The sequence below is a fragment of the Oryzias latipes genome, chromosome 14 (genome assembly GCF_053564925.1).
Source record: "Oryzias latipes strain Hd-rR chromosome 14, Olatipes_Hd-rR_3.1".
Classification (NCBI taxonomy): Eukaryota; Metazoa; Chordata; class Actinopteri; order Beloniformes; family Adrianichthyidae; genus Oryzias; species Oryzias latipes.
This window is the reverse complement of record NC_136250.1, coordinates 13,952,561-13,974,635: the sequence shown is the minus strand read 5'-3', so window position 1 is coordinate 13,974,635 and position 22,075 is coordinate 13,952,561. Positions and strand designations below refer to the sequence as shown.

The window sequence follows — 22,075 nt, the reverse complement described above, 5'->3', positions numbered from 1 at the left end:
TTAAAGGACAGCTGCCAACCAGCTAAAAGCCATTACTTTCAACATAATCTCTCAATGGTGAAAAAGACATCTTTGAATTCTGTTGAGTTTTGCATAGTATCTAAACATATTGCTGGGTGTCTCCATCAAAGTAAACCAAACCCTGGTTTAAAATATTTTGAATGGTGATCATTCATCAGTTTCTACTGGGCCTACAATTGATGAACAGAACTGCAATAAGGAGTTAAAACAAACTGCCGCTTGCAAGATTCAGTCCTTTGCAAAATCAATGTGTATTCATTAAATAAAGGTTGGCTCCACCACATGATAAAAATAAATGAATCTCATTCTACACAACCAGAGAGTTTTCATTTTGTGTTGTTTCAGTAATTATTGAAAATATATGCTTTTTAAATTTAGTGACATCAAATTCAAGATACATTTTATGACATCATAACAAAAATTTCAATTTTTACAAATTTGATTCAATTTGTTGAAATTTGAGTGCGGTGGCCCTGACGTGCAAATCACATCAACAAATCCCTCAACGCAAGAACACAAAGATCACAATTAAAAAGCCAAACAAATATTTAAAAAAACAGCATAGCGTTTTAGAAAACAAAACATGCAGCACGATGCGATACGGGTATCATCATCCAATCAGCGATGTCCCATGTTATCTATCCTTTCTGGTTTCTCATGTTTCGTTTTTTAAAATTTCATTATGTTTTTTGGAAATTACTTTTGTTTTCAGAATTTTTTTTGGTTTTTACGTTTAGGTTTCTGGAATTTTGTTTTGTTTTCTTAAATGCAATGCTTTTTTAAATGATTACTTCTTTCGTTTTTTTAATTGTTGTTGTGATCTTTAAAATGTTTTTGCGTCAAGTGATTTGTTGATGTGATTTGCACGTCAGTTAAGTCAGCCCATTCCCATGAGCATGAGCAGAAATCCCAGCATGCATCACTTTGACACACTGTTTGCTGCTCCTGCCAGCAACCTCAAAGGCAGAACCTCCTCCACCCATTCAGCATTAGATTTTAACATTCGGTTCCATAAGTTGACTTCATGTGCTGTTGAGTCCATCCAAACCACGTCGACTTCATAGCTTCTGCCTGCAAAGACAAACACACAATATAGTTTTGGTTGCACATTCATGTCAAATGTTGTGTTATTGTGTGTGAATGAGGAACAGTAATGAATCACCTGTCCCCAGCCCAAGCCTGAGTCCACCTATGTAGTAGTTCTTCAGGTGATCTTGATCCCACACAGTGATTTCCACACAGATCTCTCTGAGGTCGTCCAGTCTGAAGCCTTCGTACACCATAGTGTGGTTAAACATGGGGTTGACTGTCCTCTTCACCACGCGTGTCTTCTGTCGACTTTTACTGCTCATGTCAGGAAGCACAGTGCTGGAAAAAAACAAAACATGTTTTTCAGAGGCCCTTGCATGGGAAATGGAAAGAAAAAAAACACATAAAAGACAAATGTCGAATAATTTGTCATGACCTTATGAATAATCTGTCTGGCCCACAAGTTTGTAAAACAGTATTTATTTTCCCTAATTTTGTATTTTTGTGTAATTCAAGATAAAGATAGATTTTTTTTCCAGCAGAACTGTCAGAGAAATTCAGAAAATATGATTTTTAGAAAAATATAAAATAAAGAATAAGAAGGGAAAGTACATCTTAGTAATTGTCCACTATTGTTTCATCCAGTAATCTTTGTAGGGTTGCGGTCTTTCATTGATGCTTAGTACAAATTCCTTTTATGTAGTGCAATTGACTTTTTGAAGCTTTTTTTCCACTAAGCCCTTGAAATGATGTCTTTCAACAGAAATGTTCAATGTTTAAATTTAAATAATCACAGATTAAATTAACATTAACAGTTATTAACACATCTGCCATTTATTGTTTTATGACAAAATCAGCATTTTCACATTCTGGTAACATTAAGATGCTGTTTTAGTCTATATATTTCTTTCTTTATGATGCATTGGATTAGATAGATGTCTTCCTATTGACCGCTTATCAGCATCACATCATAACGTGTATTAGTTGCTCTCAGTTTTGTATAATTCATTACTTTAACAATGCAAATTTGTACCAACACATGAAAGTCTTCATTTCCTACCACTTTACAAACGGGTTAATCATGGATCCTCTCACTGGAAGAAGATTCTTGCAATCTTTCACCCAAATCTGGACCTCACCCATCTCTATTCGTGCTGCTCCACTGCCTGTGAACACACACAGCTCATAAAAAGGTAGACCTGATTACGTCACAAACGGGAAACCAAATGACATCAATCAAAGACTCACTCTGTGGGGGCTGCTGCAGGAATCGTAAAGCAACTCTCATTTCTCCTCTGCTGTTCATCGTAGAGCTCGATACCGCTAAAACCTGCACTGGAACCTAAATTGTGCAACTAGGGTCAGTAAAACTCTAAAATGTGCTGCAACATTGCAGACTAATACACTGACAAGAAGCTTTCACCTTTGCTTTAAGTGGAAATTCGTTAATCTGAGTGTTGCTGAAGTCCCACACAGACAAATCCAGGTCCACTTCGCCCAGGAAGCTGCTCCGCCCAAACGTGTCTTTGTGACTCACAGTGATGTTCAAATGCTGGATTCTTAACACCTCCATTGGGATTTTAAACTATGAAATCAAAAGATATCAACACATATTAATAGTATTTCTCTCCTCCATATATTATAATGTAGCAACATTGATAGAGTTTTGTAAATTCTCCACTATTTTTTAATTTAATTCACAAAATATAAATTTACATAAACTTAATTTACTTGATTGATTAAGTGTCAGTTCACAGCCGAAATGTTTAAAATAGAATATCTCCAGCTAGCTGGTGTTAGAGTAGAGTCTACTCTTAAACCAGCTAAAACCACCTTCAGCTCTCCTTCAACCAACAGTATTTCCACCAGCATCCTCTCGGTGAACAGTGCTGATGTTGGTCGTAGTTAAACTGATCTGGTATGAATATCATAGTTCTGATTCCCATGTTTGGTTTGGCAAAGATGTTACGCCAGATGCCCTTCCTGACAGAACCCCCTGTATTTATCTGGGCTTGGGACGGGCACATTAAGACCCTGGTTTGGCATGTCAGAAAGTGGGAAACTTTTGTGTAGACGGCAAAATGTTGGTGGCAAAAGAATGACTTTTTGGCTTATAAGAAGTTTAACTCAGAGACGCCAATTTTATTTCCATCTCTGAAAAAAAACAAAACATTAACGCTTTTGCTTTCATCTGGATGCAAATTAAGATAATTTTGGAGCTGAAGTTGTTTGGTCCATAATTGCATCTATAGGTGTCAAGGGGGTTAAAAGGAAATTGGAGACGTATTCTCACCCCTAGGACTTCATTGTAGGTTGGGCTTAGTGTCTTCTTCTTCACTGAGGTTTTTTTCTTGCCCAGCTTTGTTTTGTCAGGGAGAAGGCTGCATTTCACATATCTGCAAAAGCACGATAGGGTAAGTATTATTATCAGAAATGATCATCAGCCATCTTTGTCAACCCACTAAAGCACATTCGATGACAAAAAAAAAAGAAAACTGGTTGTTCCCTTTATTTACGAGGGTCAAAACAAAGAGGAAGGTGATTTTGACACAATTACACAGAAAAAGATCGACACTCAAAGACATATACACAAAATAAACACCTGCTTTAGCCTGCAGCATAGACATGTGACCTGCTAGGATCCAGCTGTTGGTGTGAATTATTGTATGCTGCCTGCAGCAGGGAGGTTAGACAGCTGCTGCTACATTGTGTATAATGGTCCGGCCCCTCCCATTGGGGGAAATACAGCAGGTTAAGCTGCTTAAAGGAGTGAGATGGTTTTACAAAGTGGAGTTGGAGTGGAATCTTAATCCCTTTACGCAGGCCGGATTGAGAGTGCTACTATGAGAGTGCCACTGAGTGTGAGGCTGAAGACGTACATTGACTGCTTTCCAGCATCCCACAAACCTTTGTGCTTTTCAGGAGAAGCTGGATCTAACCCGATCCACATTCAGTGCGTCGGCTTTATTGAGTTTATGGTTGCTGGGTTCTGTGTTGAGACAGATTTTTGTCTCTGGCATTTGGAACAGAGGGGCCAGGACAGCATCTTTATTTTTATTAACACATAAAGCTATATTTTAATTTCTACATTAATTACATTTATCCATCTATGCATCCATATACAGTAGATATCCCCCCATCCCTCCATCCTTTAGGTCTCTGAAAATAGTGAGTTTGAGAATCTCTCCATTTATATTAGAATTTACTGTATGAAAGTCATTTGTGGAGGATTTCATTGACTGACATGCTTACATTATAAACAACTGAATCACATCAATTTTGTTTAAAACAAAACAAACTTAAATGAGCATGATGAAGTGGAAAAGCACAAATGGACATAAAAATTGACATACGTGAATTGACATTTAATGAAATTGTGTCAAATCACACTTAATATTAATTTAAAACATTTGAATTAAAATCCAGTCAATTTAGTATTTTGGCAGAAATGATCAGCTGACATGTATGAGGAGATGACTTCAGATGAGACCATATTTTCTTTGACAAGCTTCATGTTACCAAAAAAATGTAACACAGATACTCTTCTGTTTTCAGCGTAACATTTATGAGAAACACTTACGGATCGGTACGGTTCTTCTTGGGGTCCGCCACAGCCAGACCCCTACAGAGCACCACAAAGATCTGAAACTCTCCGAGCTTCTGGATGTAGGTCAGTGCAAACTGTATGCTGCCCTGGACCTCAGTGTCTCTGACGTCTGCAGGGCAGATGCTGTTCAGGCTGCTGCTCATCTGTTTATTCATAACAAGACAGAAAAAATGCTTGGGAACCAATTAAACTCATTCTGACTCGTTTTTTTTTTAAATATAAATAGAATTTCAGTGAGGTTTGTTAACACACAGGGGACATGGAGTCCATTTCTGAGGAGAAGCTCATGTCAGAGATGGAGCTGTTGGTGTTCCTCCTGTGTCCAAAGCTGGTCTCAAACGTGTTGTCATTGGCTCTCTATGAAAAAAACAAAACAACAAACGAATAAGATGAGAATACGATTTCACCTGTAACTGTGCTATGAACAAGTAGGAAACATTTCATTTTCTTTTTTTTAAAGAGGGTCTTCCAAGTTGAACCCAGAACTATGTCACAATGTATGCACAAAACTCCCAAAGGAACCACTTCAATGTGCTCAGACTCACACAATCAAACCATACATACAGTACATGTTACATTTGCTCATTCAAGCGTGTGTGTGAGTGTGTACATGTGTGAGTTTACACATTTGTGTATTTAATTATTCAGATGTACTTTGTTTGAATTGATGTTTTTTCTGTTTGTACACAAAATCTAGTCTTTCTGTCAAAGATTTAAATACAAAACCTCATGCAGCCTTTTTTGTTGGGAGTGATTGAAGTTTAGTCAATAATTAAGTTTCTGGGGGGGTGGGATTGGAATTGATCCAATGAAGGCAACTGCAACATAACTTCCGTTAGTACAACTTAACAAGGAAGTGCGCAAAGAAAAAAAACATTTAGACTTTATTTACCTGATCCAGCTGAAGAGGAAGAGAATAGCTGGTCTTCATTTTATTTGACCTGGAGAAACTTATAGCTGTTTTTGGAAGATAAAACAGAAAAAAATGACAAAAAGAGGCTTTTTACAACATTACAAAAGTTCAATATTTAAAGACATTGCAAATCACTGCTTCTAAATCCAATCGACACTAATTCTTTATCATTTCCTACTCACTTTACAATTATTTTCTTTTAAAGTAAACATCGTGTGACCCTGTCTCGACTTTGTTTAGCAACAGGTGAAGAGGAAGACATACCCTCATCAGTGTTGGTGTTGGGTAGCTCCCTCTGCTTTCTTACAGGAGAGAAACTCTCCATCTGTCTGGACTCTGACTTTATCTTCTGCTGCGGCTCTTGTGCAACTTTCACCTCGGGAACGATGTCTATTGGAAAGGTTTTCAATGGAGACTCTCTCAGCCTAAATTCCTTGGCACATGAGGATTCTTGAGGTAAATCGTTTGGGGGGTAGGTTTTACTTGGACTCTTTCTGATTTTTTCAAACTTGTCTTTTGATTTCGGAATCTGCCATTCACTGAAATTTGGGGATTGTTCAGTGTCAGCCTTGGCGTCACGTTCTTGAACTTCCCCACATCTGAAGCTGCTTACTTGTGAGCCATCTGGACGGGGACGCTCTTTAGTATTGTTTTGATCCACTTCCTCCCCAGATGTTACTGTATCTTCTGAAAAAACTGGGTTGTTCGTGAAAATGGAGCTGCTCAAAGCTTCTTCTGGAGATGAGAGTTTCTTGTCCATGAAATGTCCTGACGTGCCCTGGCTGTCCTCTGGCTCAGTAATCTTTAACTCTGTTGCCAACAGAGCGTCATCCTCATAAATGAACACTGGGTTGGCTCTGTACGTCTCATCGTCTTTCATCGTGTCATTCTCCATCTGGGATGGCATATCCTTTTCTATGGGTCTTCCTGTTGTGTCCTCCTGATTTCCAATCTGAGGTGAGACGCTGTTGTTTTTCGCATTGGGGTTTTTATGAAAGCTGTAAAAATGAACAATCTTGGTCTTGGTTTTGTGTTTCACCTCCTGTCCCGTTGAGGATAAATCAACACTTGTCTTTTCTGTCATCCAAGAAGCTTTCAAGTTGGATTTTCTCTTCATGACCTGAGCTTGGCTCTTCGACCCCTCTTGTTGATTATCCACATCTAATAATGTCAGTGTTTCTTTGAATGGACGGTTCTGCAGCACAGCAAGCTGCAGTGACCTGACTTGGGAGATCGGAGTTGTCTGTACTTCTTCTTCGTGAGATTTCTTCTCAATCTCATCTTCTGCTGGTGTACAGGCCATCTCTTCCTGCTCCAGTGTGTGGAGTCTGCTTTCATACGTTGTGGGAGGAACCTGAGGTGACCTTTCAGAGCTGTGTTTGAGGCCTGAGGTGGCATTTGAGCTGTCCTCAGGTGAGCGTTCGTCTGGACTGCTCCTGGCTTTAGCGAGGAAGGGACGTTTCTCCACCTCCTCCAAAGCAGAAACAAAGCTGAAAGCTGCTGGGATTATCGACTCAAAGTAACACTGCTCACAGACATCTGCAAAGAAAGACGGATTATTCGTGTATATTTCACCCTTTAAATACTTGACAGCAGAAGTACCAACTGTTCTCTGTGTGCATGTGTGACCCAGTGTTGGGATTTTATTTGTTCTACTATTCAGAACTGTTTCATATCTGAAGTATGAGCGACTTCATAAATTAAGGAGTATTTTTAACCGGCCAGGAGTCTGCGGAAAAAGCATGAACACTTTTAGTCTGTGTTTTAACAGTTCTGTTTGATGAAACTACAAGATAAGGGATAATTTTGTTTTTTCTTAACTTTATTTTACTTTTGCAAAACTTCAAAGTAATTTTCTGTAAGATAGTTATGCCTATATTAGCAGAATTATTTATAGCCCCTTAATGATCTAAGCTTTTCCGAATATGGGCCATTGGGGCGGACTAAAGTATAATGCTATGTTCATACCAGGCATGTGATGCTTGTTCAAGAAAACGCAAAACTTGCATTCTTGAACGTGCGTTAAGCACAAAGTGTCACTACCCGATTCTAGTGCATGTCCGCCACCTATAGTTGAAAGAGGCTCAGTGCAAAATATTGGGCCAGTATAAATTTCCCAAATTTTGCTCCAAGCGTTTTCTTTTCAGAGCTCTTTTCTGAGACATGAAAGACTTGGTGTCATAGAATTCCGTCAGGAAACAAACGTCAATTATTAATTTTTCCTCCCTGATCAATTTCCAAATGGAAGGCAATTCCATGAATTAAAGGGGATGCTATGCATACATCACGTCCAAGTCCGTGATTGGTCAAAGTTGAACCTGATTTAACACTCAACGTGTGTTCAATGGTTGCATGTTTCATTTACAGAGTGCAAAAACGGTTGTGGAAAGTTGCACAGCTATGCATGAATGCAAGAGTTTTGAAAGTGAAAGCCCAAAACGCACATTTACTTAGACTTTTTTCACAGGAAGTGGCCACTTGAACATGCATTGCAGAGTGTGGTGTGACTTTCTTGAGTTTTGTTCAGTCCACCCACACCCACCTTGCAATCACTGACACACACAACTTTGAGCTCAAACTAAATCTACTGAGTCAATTTTTGTTAAATGCCATCTGGGAATCATTTGAAAATGTTTTCAGCTTTCAGTGGTCATTTACGGAATTACAGCATCTTATAATTTCAGATCAGTTCCAAATTCAGCGACGGATTTTAAGGGGCTTAAATTCAACACGGACGAGGAATCATGAGTGCAAAGATAATTAATATTGTATCAACAAAAAACAAAAGCTAGTGTGAAGGCATGTAAAATTAAGATTTTAGTGCAAAAGCTATAGAGTGCCTCTACAGCAAAACAGCCAAATGAGTAGTCAGCATGTCCTAGAAGGCTGCTCTCAGTCTGTCAAAGCACCCTGACCTCTGACTGACTGCGGGTGAGACGTTGCTTTGGGGACTTCACCCTCCGCAAAAACTATTCACATGTTACACCCTGTCTCAAATAACTTAAAACCTAAAAGACAGGACTGTAGATTTCTATAACTACAATATGATATCAGTAAATTCTTATCATATTACAAACAAAGCAATTATCCATTGATTGTTATAAAAGTTATTGAAGTAAATTGCAGAAAGCAGCTAGATTCATCAGAAGTACGAAAAGGCTAAATAGTCAAATACTAAAACAGGAATAGTTGTTAGACACCTGATTGTTGAGACATTTCGTTCTTTCCAACTTTTAGATCTGCAGGCAAACAAAATTCTTACCACCAAGGTTTTGATGATGGGAAATGTGATGCTTCTGGACATTCGCATCATGTTTGCAGGGGAGTTCACCTTCCTGTGAGTCCTCCTGACTCTGCTGTAGGCAGGATCTGCGTGTGCCAGTGACTGTACTGATCTTAAAAGTGCTGGTGTTTTTTGTCTCTGAAGAAGTGAGAGGTTGGATTCCTAGCATACTCTGTTCTTGAAGATTCTGCAGGTCTCTTATGGCACTTTGGCCACCAGACTCAAAACTGTCCTGTTTCTTGTCTGTTTCCTGGCTGACTGGAGTCGGAGCGTCCAGGTAGGAACATGGAGCCACCGTGGAGCTGGAAGCAGACAGGTTCTGAAGGATGATGTGCATTTCAGTAAAACTTCTGCCACGTGATCCATCCTGAGAATTCATATTTGACCCGGTTTTTTCAGGAACAGGAAATGAAACAAATGCATCCTCTGTGATTGTGTAATCCTTGATCTTTTGTTTATTCTGTGCAGCAGTTGAGATGAAGCTGTCAGCTGATATTTTGGTCTCTAAATGAAGCAAAATATAAAGAAAAACAAATAAAGGACATTAGCTTTAGGATTAAGTTTTCTTCCGTGTGTAAATACAAATCCACTAATTTAATATCAAATAATTACAAAAACTTAGTTTGAAGTTACTTAACCTATTAGACATGAGTTAAATATAAAATGAGAGGACCACTGTTTTCCTATTCCTTCATCTCTTTCAGATTGTGTTGTTGCCAGGAGAATCTGACATTGCGGCTCACATCTGCCCCCTGGTGTCTCTTGAGCGAACGCCAGCTGTCTTACAGTTTTTCTCAGTCGCTTTAGTACAATTCTCAAATCAGAGTTGAAGTTTGCAAATACGTGTGTGCATTTCTCAAAACAATTTGTACAGACAGCAAAACACTGTGGATTTCTTGCAAAAGCCTGTAACTTGCTCAAAATCTTTAGTTCATCTCTCAAAACTAAGTCTTTATGTCATTGAACATGTCAGTGCCATCAGAATGTCAAGTCCTTCTGTCATTGTCTAGGAACAAGACAGTCAAATGACTTAGTCATGTTGTCAATATAACTGTGTACTTTAGAGGGAGGTTCTGAAGTAAACTATGGCTAAAGTTTTGATGACAATTATTGTAAAATGTAAGTTACACCTTTTTTGTTTGATTGCAAGAGACTGGACAAGATTCACATTTACACTTTTATTGTTCATATTGTAATTTGTTGACAGACCATGTCATACCAACATAGAAAAAACACACTGCAAACAGTACAGTTTTTCTCAGTCGCTTTAGTACAATTCTCAGATCAGAATGAAATTCCCCAAACTATTTGTTCAATCTTCACATCATGATGTCACTTGTGCACATCATATAAGCAGTTTCTCACTTCTTTGAACAAGTTGCAATTGCTTTGGTACATCCCTGCAAATGATTATGTACAATTCTCTGTTCTTTGCTACATTATCAATTGTTTATGTCATGTTGATCAAAATGTATTATATAGTTCACTGTGCAATAGTCTTACTCCTCAAAACACCTAGTCATTAGTTCATCGTATAAGTCATTAACTGCAAAATGGTTGACCAGGTTTCATAATGTGACAAACATATTTCGCTGCATTGCAAGAGAGGATATTCGCTGTGATGTGGATGAGAATTTGTGGCAAAACATAGAGGAACGACAAGAGGTGTAGGAAGACCTCACCAATTCCTACTGCACTGCCTGTACTGTTGTAGAGAATATTGTCCTATCTTTTTTTCCCTTTGTGTTACTGTTTGCAGTGGGTTTTTTCTATTTTGGTATGACATGGTCTGTCAACAAATTACAATATGAACAATAAAAGTGTAAATGTGAATCTTGTCCAGTCTCCTGCAATCAAACAAAAAAGGTGTAACTTACATTTTACAATAATTGTCATCCAAACTTTAGCCATAGTTTCCATCAGAACCTCCCTCTAAAGTACACAGTTATATTGACAACATGACTAAGTCATTTGACTATCTTGTTCGTAGACAATGACAGAAGGACTTGACATTCTGATGGCACTGACATGTTCAATGACATAAAGACTTAGTTTTGAGAGATGAACTAAAGATTTTGAGCAAGTTACAGGCTTTTGCAAGAAATCCATAGTGTTTTTCGGTTTGTACAAATTGTTTTGAGAAATGCACACACGTATTTGCAAACTTCAATTCTGATCTGAGAATTGTACTAAAGCGACTGAGAAAAACTGTAACACAAAGGGAAAAGAAAGATAGGACAATATTCTGTCCAACTGTACAGGCAGTGCAGTAGGAATTGGTGTGGTCCTCCTACACCTCTTGTCGTTCCTGTATGTTAGGCCACAAATTCTCATCCACATCACAGCGAATATTCTCTCTTGCAATGCACCAAAATATGTTTGTCACATTATGACAACTTGGTCAACCATTTTGCAGTTAATGACTTATACGATGAACTAATGACTAGCTGTTTTGAGGAGTAAGACTATTGCACAGTGAACTATATAATACATTTTGATCAACATGACATAAACAATTGATAATGTAGCAAAGAACAGAGAATTGTACATAATCACTTGCATGGATGTACCAAAGCAATTGCAACTTGTTCAAAGAAGTGAGAAACTGCTTAAATGATGTGCACAAGTGACATCATGATGTGAAGATTGAACAAATAGTTTGGGGAATTTCATTCTGATCTGAGAATTGTACTAAAGCGACTGAGAAAAACTGTAAGTGTAGGAATCCTAAAATCATTTTTTAAAAAGTGTAATGCCACATATTTTTTGTTTGTTTGTATTAGTTATAATTATCTGTGCTTTCGAAATTTAATTTGACTTCATATATAAGTACAAAATTTTTTCTTTTATTTTTACTTTTTTGGACTTCTTTTATTGAAAGTCTACAGGGCTTTGGTGAGTCAAATTGAGACAGTAATGATTTTTGTCAGTTCAAACGGACACGATCAACGTAATGCAAAACAAAATAAATAAAAATTGGTAAAGCTTGCATAAAAAAGAATATTTTTTAAACACAATCATTTTAAAAAGAAGCATTTTCTTACAAATGACATAGTCTCATACCTAATTAGTAAAAAACTAGTTTTGTTTTTTTAAGAATGACGATTTTCACATAACTTCATACTCTGAGCTCTTATTAACTGTTTAGGAGTCATACAGTTCAGATTAGCACATTGGAATGTTTTTCTCTCTAAATCTATGCTTTGACTGATAAACTCTGGCTCTGAAACTTGCCCTTGAGAAAGTTCCTGGTGTATTTTTGTCAACTCACTCCAGACAGATGAAAGGAAACCCTGGATGTTACTCAGATTGACATGAAAGAAAGTCACATTAACACCTGATATGACATGACAAAGAAGACATTTACACTCACCGCCTCTCTGTGTCAGACCTGGATCCTTTTCTGCATCCTCTAACTGACAATCCTGCTTTTTTAGAGAGTGTTGATCATCAAAAGGGTTTTCTCTCTTCTGTACAGATGACAGTAATGTAAAAAAAAAAAAAAACTAAATTATTACGAACTGTCATTTGACTAACTGTTGTCAGTAAGCCATTAAAAATCCCACCTTCAGAGGAGATCTTAGACCAGCTTGAATGTTCTTCTCAGTGTTCTGGAATCTGTGGATAGAACAGATTTTTTCAAAACTATTTTCCATTTAATCCTAATTCTGGACCTCAACACTTCCAAAATTGTATTTTTATAGCATCTATGGGAATTTAAAGAATTTTTTTTCTAGTCAACATGTAAGAAATTATAAATTGCAACAGAATGAATGAGTAATAACAATAATAACAACAGAAAAATGAATAAAAATTTATGATATATCAATCAGCAGAGCACATATAAGTAAAGTAACTTTGGAACCTCATGTTGCTTCAAAGATTTCTAAATTCTGTTGAAAACATTGAGATTGTTTAAGCCTGATTTAGAAAATAACTATAATTTGAAAATGTATTGCTCATTTTAAAAATCGGTTCTTTCTTCACAGCATACAGTTATTTTGAAAAGGTAATCAATTAATTCAATAATTTTAATCCACACCCAAATTAATTGTTTTACACAATTTTTTTTCAACAATACAAGTAACATTTTTCATTCATTCATTTATCTTCTTCTGTTTGTTCCCTTTCGGGGTCACAGGGCTGCCGGAGCCTATCCCGGTCACTTGTGGGCGAAGGTCGCCAGTCCATCTATCTATCTATCTATCTATCTATCTATCTATCTATCTATCTATCTATCTATCTATCTATCTATCTATCTATCTATCTATCTATCTATCTATCTATCTATCTATCTATCTATCTATCTATCTATCTATCTATCTATCTATCTATCTATCTATCTATCTATCTATCTATCTATCTATCTATCTATCTATCTATCTATCTATCTATCTATCTATCTATCTATCTATCTATCTATCTATCTATCTATCTATCTATCTATCTATCTATCTATCTATCTATCTATCTGTCTGTCTGTCTCTGTCCATCATTTTCTGTCTATTATTATTTGATGAACGTTCATTTTTTTGAAGATTTTCCTTATTAGACACTTTTTAGCTTCACTGATGGCCAGTAAAGGCTCTCAATACGGCGTTTTAAATGAAACATTGACTCTTGGGAAACAGTGCATTCTTGAAGGGGATTACTGTCCGTCCTCAGCAGCGGAGGCAAACAGGAGCATGTGACATTTGAAAGAAGATTAAAAGATCAATGGGGCCCGTTTTTCTCGGTAACCCCTTAAAGTGTGCATTTTTTCACAGAAGGAGTTACTCAACTTACAAGCAACTTCAAAACAACATTAAAAAAGAAAGGAAAACCCAACCCAGCACGCCACAGCACACAGAGACACTCAATATCAATAATCTGGAACATTTGACCATTATTCTGAAGTGGTGATTCTAAAATTAAATAAGAGATCGCAACAAAAATAAATATTCTATTCTTTAAAACACTTAAATGAAAGCAGCATCTCTTTTGGTTACAAATTCCAAATTGTCAAGTTTTTGACTTTTTTTTTAACCAAATCCATTCATCCATCCAAATTCTGAACCACTGAATCCTTTTTTTGGGGTCACACAGTTACTGGAGCCTATCCCCTACTGTTGGGCAAAGGCAAGGGTGCACCCTGGACAGTCTGTCTCAGGAATGGTTCTACACTTATAATACAGAAATGCTGCAAAGACCTCTCAATGCCTTATTGCTCCAGTTTTTTGGGAAACATGTTTGTTTCGTGATATTTAGCTAAAAATGTGGGCTGTAGGAGGAAAGAGTCTGCCTTTAACCCGTCTTCACTCACCCATCAGTGCAGAGCTCAGCCTCCTGTGATCCACGGAACCCAGAAGGAAAGATTTCCTCTGTACTTTCACAGCTTGTGAAGCTGCTGCTTTTCACCAACACATAGGAGGCCTTCACTGTGGCATAAAGGACACAGTTGTTGTCAAAAACATCGGACAGATATCCAGACAACGTTTCCAGAGCCACCGAGCAAAAGGCACCGAAGATATGAAATATTTTTGATCAGCAGATGTGTGTTTTTGATTAGCTGAAATCTATGCCTCAAAGGGTGGAGGAGCAAGACTTATTACCAGTTTCAGATCACGTTTGACAGGTCACTAATTTTAGAATTTCAAGAATCTCCAGAAGTCTGCAGAGCAATTCTAACAGTGACCTCTTGAATTTAGCCAAAAATCAATTTGGCTAAAGGTCAATCAATGCATTTAGCCATTTTGGGTTCAAGCCTTAAACCTCACCACTCCAACAGTGAATATTGATGTTTTTCTTCAGCCATTTCAAACTGACCTCTATTTATTTAGACTTTAAACAGAACTAACTCAAAGAAGGAATTAGTTTAATGTCTCAAACTAAAGCCACTTTCAGATCATTTAAAGCTGTGTTGTTTTTAATGTTAATAGTGGTAGATTAAGCCATGGGAGTTATGTAGATTGTCAAATGAATTCTATAAACTGCTAAGTCATGTTTTCTGTGCAAAAAATTCATGAATTAAATTCATAAATTTTGCATTCAGCAAACTATTTTACTATCGGACATCTCAAGACTCCAGAGCTGAAAGCATCACATGAGTTGTGTTGGTTCTTCTCTAACCCAATATGTTGATTAACCTTTTTATTTATCTTTTTATTTCTTTCTTTAAATCAATAAACTTTTAAGTCTTACTTTTTTCTCCTCTTTAAATATAAAACCCCCTAAACTGTAACACTTTTTTGTTTTTTGTCATACATGTAAGAAATTATGAATTATGACAAAAAGAGAAAATGGTACCTATAACAATAATACTATTATAATTAAGAACAAAAAACTTAGAATTAGTAAAATTACACAACTAAATAAAGCTAATATTTTAAGATGAAATAGAATAACTTTATGAATAGACAGAATTGACAAAAAGTCCTACATTTCAAGTTCTTCCCTCCAACGTATTTTTTAGAATTACCGTAGTTTTTTTGGCTTACAGTCATGACTGTGAACATGATTAATGTATAATTTATTTCAAGTAACCTTTATTTTATTTTACTGACATTTAGGTAATACCAACCTGTTATAATGCCAAAAAGTGCATATATTTGGGAGTTACAAATGTCAAAGGTAACTTTGGATAACCACAGTGTTTGTTATTGTATGAGCTATGAAAAACAAAAAGCTGCCTTGCATCGATCAGGTGAAATGTCACTAAGGAAATATTGCAAAAAGAAATAGGAGGTGACAGGAACAAAGTATCAAAGGAGCAATGTAGGGCACCAACATCTACATTTGAATCTTAAGTGTTGGAAATTCAGTTTTTGAACTGATTTCTTTACAAAACGTGAACATTTATCCAACTATTTTATTTGGGTCTGCAAACCCCTTACATGTTATGTTGCAGTGTTTCTAAACACAAAAAAAGTATATTGACTCACTTATAGTCAGTGGCTGATGCCGCCTGTCTGCCATGGAGGCCATGATGATGTCAGAACCATGGATCCGGTCCTGGTGGCGAAGCTGTTTGGTCTCGTAGAACCATTCTCCAGTCAGGAACTTCAGCTGACTCTTATCGCTCACAGTTTTCTGGAGCGTTCTGACAACAAATGATCAAAATCGAAAAAAGGCTTATTTCTTCAAAACATCTTTTTAAAATCTCATTTTACCAAACTTTAAATCAACAAAAAGCTGCAACTCAGAGGAAGTTTATTCAACTTTTGTGATATTTAAGCAACAAAACTGTCTCTGTAATGGATTTTAGATCCATGTGTTTTATTTAACCCTTGTGCTATCCTAGGCACTTTCACATTGGGAGTTGGGTCATCTAGACCCACTAGACAGTGCTCTGAACCTTTTTTCTTCAATGATTTGTGATCTTCACTGGTGTCCATGGATTACATGAAATCTTTCCACCTTTTCCACCTTTGTCATGGTAGGGAGAACACATCAATGCAAGGGTGGGGTCATTTAAGATAGCACAAGGGTTAAATGCTAAATTAATATTGTAAAGGTAAATTCTCAATTGTTTTTACTCAATTCAATTGTTTGTTTCAATTGTTTTTTTAACAGCAGATTTTTAGTTTATGGATGACAAACATTTCTGTAGGGTTGATAATGCAGAGACGGCGTATATAAACGGAACTTTTATTTGTATTTTTCAGCACTGTTGGGAGAATCTCTAGCTGAAAAACGCCTGGACAAAAAAAGATTCTCAGATATGTCCCATGTAGTAATTGTTCAAAAGTTAATTTGTTGCTCAAATTAACTTTTGAGCACCTCACAAAGACTCTCATTCTCATTTGAAACATTTGAATAAATGGGTCAGCAAAATCTCACTACCGGTACTTTTGCTGAAGTTGAAAGAAGGCATGTTGGTCCTCAACTGAGTGGTTTATCCATCTTATATCATATAAAGACACTCTGACCCACACTGATAACAATTGAATTTTTGGTGTCTATAACACGTTCTTTTTCGGATGTACACTACGGTACATTATCAAAAATATTCGCTCTCCCATCCAAATGATCAGAATCAGGTGTATAAATTCAACAATAGTCTGCATGACTGTTGTTACAAACATTTGTGAAAGAATGGACCGCTCTCAGGAGCTCAGTAAATTCCAGCATGGAACTGTCATGGGATGTTACCTGTACAACAAATCCAGTCATGAAATTTCCATATTTCTCCTTAATATTCCACAGTCAACTGTCAGCTCTGTCATAACAAAATAGAAGAGTTTGGGAACGACAGCAACTCAGCCACATAGTGGTAGACCACGTTTTCTGATGGAGAAGGGTCAGCGGACACTGACCAAAAATATAAACGCAACACTTTTGTTATTGCTCCCATTTTTTCACATCTTTTACTCAAAGATGTGAAACATTTTCCACATACACAAAATAACCAGTTCTCTGAAATATTGTTCACAAATCTGTCTAAATCTGTGATATTGGGCACTTCTCCTTTGCCAAGACAATCCATCCCACCTCACAGGTGTGCCATATCAAGATGCTGATTAGACAGCATGAGTATTGCACAGGTGTGCCTTAGACTGGCCACAAGAAAAGTCCACTCTGAAATCTTCAGTTGTATCACACAGCACAATGACACAGATGTCGCAAGTTCTGAGGGAGCGTGCAATTGGCATGCTGATAGCAGGAATGTCCACCAGAGCTGTTGCTAGGAAATTGAATGTCCATTTCTCAACCATAAGCCGTCTCCAAAGGCGTTTCCGAGAATTTGGCAGTACATCCAACCGGCCTCACAACCGTAGACCACGTGTAACCACACCAGCCCAAGACCTCCACATCCAGCATGTCCACCTCCAAGATCGTCTGAGACCAGCCACTCGGACAGCTGCTGAAACAATCGGTTTGCATAACCACAGAATTTCTGCACAAACTGTCAGAAACCGTCTCAGGGAAGCTCATCTGCATGCTCGTCGTCCTCATCGAGGTCTCGACCTCACTCCAGTTCGTCGTCGTAACCGACTTGAGTGGGCAAATGCACACATGCGATGGCGTCTGGCACGTTGGAGAGGTGTTCTCTTCACGGGGGAATCCCGGTTTAGACTGTTCAGGGCAGATGGCAGACAGCGTGTGTGGTGTCGTGTGGGTGACCGGTTTTCTGATGTCAATGTTGTGGATCGAGTAGCCCATGGTGGTGGTGGGGTTATGGTATGGGCAGGCATATGGTATGGGCAAAGAACACAGGTGCATTTCATTGATGGCATTTTGAATGCACAGAGATAGTGTGACGAGATCCTGGGGCCCATTGTTGTGCCGTACATCCAACAACATCACCAGATGTTGCGGCATGATAATGCACGGCCCTATGTTGCAAGGATCTGTACACAATTCTTGGAAGCTGAAAACATCCCAGTTCTTGCATGGCCAGCATACGCACCGGACATGTCACCCATTGAGCATGTTTGGGATGCTCTGGATCGGCGTATACGACAGCGTGTTCCAGTTCCTGCCAAGATCCAGCAACTTCGCACAGCCATTGAGGAAGAGTATACCAACATTACACAGGCCACAATAGACAACCTGATCAACTCTATGCAAAGGAGATGTGTCGCACTTCATGAGGCAAATGGTTGTCACACCAGATACTGACTGGTTGTCTGAGTCCGCTGACCCCCTCAATAAAACTAAACGGAAGATTTCAGAGTGGCCTTTTCTTGTGGTCAGTCTAAGGCACACCTGTGCAATAATCATGCTGTCTAATCAGCATCTTGATATGGCACACCTGCGAGGTGGGATGGATTGTCTTGGCAAAGGAGAAGTGCCCAATATCACAGATTTAGACAGATTTGTTAACAATATTTCAGAGAACTGGTTATTTTGTGTATGTGGAAAATGTTTCACATCTTTGAGTTCATACCATAAAAAATGGGAGCAATAACAAAAGTGTTGCATTTATATTTTTGGTCAGTGTAGTATCAAAGAGGTCGCTGACTTTCTGCTAAGGCAATTGTTACAGAGCTCCAAACTAAATGTGACCTTCAGGTTAGTCCAAGTAAAGTACCTTGGGAGCTTCATGGAATAGGTTTCCATGGCTGAGCAGCTGCATCCAACCAAACATCACCAAGTGCAATGCAAAGCGTCAAGTGCAGTGGTGAAAAGCATGCCGCCACTGGACTCTAGAGCAGTGGAGATGCCTTCTCTGGAGTGATGAATCACACTTTTCCATCTGGCAATCTGATCGACAAGTCTGGGTTTGGAGGTTGTCAGGAGAACGGTACATTTCGGACCGCATTGTGAAGAGTGTGACATTTTGTGGAGAAGGAATTGTGGTAAGGGGTTGTTTTTCAGGGCTTGGCCCCTTAGTTCCCTTTGAAAAGAACTCTGAATGCTTGAGGATACCAAAACATTTTGGACAATTCCATGCTCCCAACCTTGTGGGAACAGTTTGGAGCAGGCCCCTTCCTCTTCCAACATGACTGTGCACCAGAGCACAGAGCAGGGTCCGTAAAGACATGGAGGACAGAGTCTAGTGTGGATGAACTTGACTGGCCTCCACAGAGTCCTGACCTGAACCCCATAGAACACCTTTGGAATGAATTAGAGCGGAGACTGAGAGCCAGGCCTTCTCCACCAACATCAGTGTGTGACCTCACCAACGTGCTTTAGGAAGAATAGTCAAAAACTCTTATGAACACCCAGAAGAGTTGAAGCTGTAATAGCTGCAAAAGATGGACCAACATCACATTGAACTCTATGGGTTAGGAATGGGATGTCACTTCAGTTCACATGTGAGCCAAGGCAGGTGAGTGAATGCTTTTGGTAATAAAGTGTATTTAAATAAAATTAAGCACAACTCAGAAGTAAATTTCTAATGATCTTGCCTCTCTGCAGAGACTACATGTCCTAGAAAACAACAGTTTTTTTTCAAAAAAACAGCATTATAATGTTTAGAAGACTACTGGGAATGCTTTTACAAACAATACATCAAAAGATAAGTGGACTTTAAGTTAAATTAAACTGAGGGACTTACTCGATGCGCCGTTCTTCAGCCTGTTTGAGCTCTGCATCTCTTCTCAGGACAGCCAGGATGCACTCTTGTTCCTCTTCTGTTAGGAAGCTCAAATCAATCATGATTCTTCCTTTCCTTTTTGTCCGGTGATAATGTCTGCTTTTTCTTTTTAGTCTAATAACTGGACATCACTGCTTCCTCAAGCCGAATCATCTGAGCTTTGCGAAAAAACAGAATAAAACAGCAAAGAATGTCAAGGCAAGCTAGATTTTTAATTTTTCCCTAAAACACATGAAAATATTCTGGATTTTGTAACCTTTTAGACCAAATTGACATGTAAAAACAAACACTGCAGATTCATTTCAGTTTAATCACCCTGTTTTTCTACTTTGACCTTGTTGCATTGAATGTAATGTTCTTGACATGGCCATGAGTTTTACAAAGTTTTACAAATCTTGTGGAAAAGGGGGAGAAAACGTTGTTTTTGTTGTAATCCTGTGTAAGCCGTGTGTGTGTGTGAACTGTATATTTCCCCTATGAAACATTACACAAGAGCTTAGAAAAAGCAAAAACATTACATCTTATCTTGGTAAAGTCACAAAATTCCTTCTTATGCCTCTCCGTTGTGGTCAGACATAAGACTTCCTGGGGGGAAAAAAGCAAATCTCTGACTCAGTGTGAACATTTTTCAGGAATGCTCACATGTTCTACAGTTAATTCCGCAAAGCTGCTGCATTGCATTCAAACAGCTAAATCTTTCTGGGGAATGCTGCATGGTTTTCCTATTGGGAAAAGATGTGAGAATCTCACTATAAGATTGGAAGTAATGTTTGTCAGCTTATGTGGAGAACATGACAGGCGTGCAATGGTTGCGTCACAGTCGTACTGCAATCGTGCAAAATCAGAAAGTGTAACCTCTGAACGGCTCATGTTTCAGATGGAAAAATAACCTGAATCTATGATTGAGCTGCTTCACACATATATATCTTGCTTTGAGAAAAGGACAACAATCCCACGTGTTTCATGATTTACTTTTAAAAAGAAATGTGTTTAAATAGGGTAAACACATGAATCATAATTATAAGTGGGTAACAGAGTTCCCTGAATTTCAGAGGCAACTGTTCCCCAAATTGAAAGCAGTCATCAGGTTGTAAAAAAAATATTGGAAAACATTTTAAAAAACTGTTTGTATTATTTATTTTCCCGTAATATCAGTGCCAGAAAAGTCTGACAGACAGACAGATAAGTCTGTTCTGCAAAAGCTATCCATGCACGGACCAAAAAATACACTAGAGTACAAAAACTAATATTGAGTTTTTAATTTAAAAAAAACATTTATTTCACAACGCATTTCAAATTCCACAATTCTTTATGTCTTTTATGGTTATTTTTATAACAGTTTATTGGATCTGATCAAATAAAAAGGGAAACATTTGTTTAATTACAAAAATGTTTAGTTTTACTGAAATCATTTTTCCAGTATTTCCCAAACAAAGAACAAACAAAAATCAAAGCAAAAAAAAAGAGACAAAGACAAGGATAAAGTTAAAAAAATGGGGAAAAAAGTATAGTCTCACCTCACTTTGTGGCTCCTTGCTGTATGGTAATTAAAGCTCCAAGTGAATCAGCGCTGCTGTGGGTGGGCGGAGCTTCACACATAAGACAACCAGAAAGAAAGTGGAAACTTGCATTTTAGTGCTTAATGTCACAAGCTTTTTAGCAGCCGAACTGCAGCTTTAGCTAAAACCATGTATAACCCTGCATGGTAAAGCCGTGTAACTGTTTGCTTCTGTGGATTTTGTACTGAAAAATAAATGAATAAGAGATACTTCACACAGCAAAACAAAAAAATGCCCATAAAAGTAAAAAAGCTAAAGTGCCTAGAGTCCAGATCTGAAAAGAAAACAAAAAACTCATTGGCCCTTTTGATAAGCTTATAAGCTTTCAACAGTGCCTAAAAAGGTGCTCCAAAAAGCATAAAGGACCTAACTTACCATGTGTCTGCTTCCAGGTTTTGGAACAGCCTCTCCTCCTGCTGTGCTCCATTTTGGTTGAGGGGTTTAAGAGTCCTTACAAAAATATGTTTTTGTTAGAAGAGCTAGCATGGACTGATTTTCTTAATATTTGGTGTTTAATTTTGATTGATTTGATCTGGCAACCTTTCCAGGGTTTACTCCACCTTTGCCCAACAGTGGTGGGGAAAGGCTCCAGCAACCCTATGACCCCAAAAGTGATTGATTGGGTTTGGAAGATGGATGGATG

The 22,075-nt window shown here is 38.0% G+C and overlaps 1 protein-coding gene across 1 annotated transcript; it reads right to left on the bottom strand.

Moving 5' to 3' along the window:
- Positions 1 to 400: 400 nt before the first annotated feature.
- On the bottom strand, positions 401 to 21,431 carry LOC101168808 (synaptotagmin-like protein 2). The gene is made up of 17 exons (XM_011483540.4): positions 21,391 to 21,431; positions 19,835 to 20,026; positions 15,774 to 15,931; positions 14,156 to 14,270; positions 12,420 to 12,471; positions 12,227 to 12,323; positions 8,833 to 9,357; positions 5,835 to 7,109; positions 5,550 to 5,614; positions 4,910 to 5,014; positions 4,631 to 4,800; positions 3,344 to 3,446; positions 2,474 to 2,635; positions 2,299 to 2,392; positions 2,111 to 2,216; positions 1,184 to 1,389; positions 401 to 1,092 (listed from the first exon to the last, which is right to left on the bottom strand). The coding sequence occupies exons 2-17, from the start codon at positions 19,933 to 19,935 to the stop codon at positions 941 to 943; spliced, it is 3,486 nt and encodes a 1,161-aa protein (XP_011481842.1). The 5' UTR covers positions 19,936 to 20,026; positions 21,391 to 21,431; the 3' UTR covers positions 401 to 940.
- Between the last annotated feature and the right edge of the window lie 644 nt (positions 21,432 to 22,075).

Coding starts and splice junctions, on each gene's coding strand:
- LOC101168808 (XM_011483540.4), bottom strand. CDS start 19,935: ATGATTGATTTGAGCTTCCTAACAGAAGAGGAACAAGAGTGCATCCTG. Junction 2,636..3,343: donor CCTACAATGAAGTCCTAGGG/GTGAGAATACGT, acceptor TTGATTTCATAG/TTTAAAATCCCAATGGAGGT. Junction 2,217..2,298: donor CCTGCAGCAGCCCCCACAGA/GTGAGTCTTTGA, acceptor GTGTGTTCACAG/GCAGTGGAGCAGCACGAATA.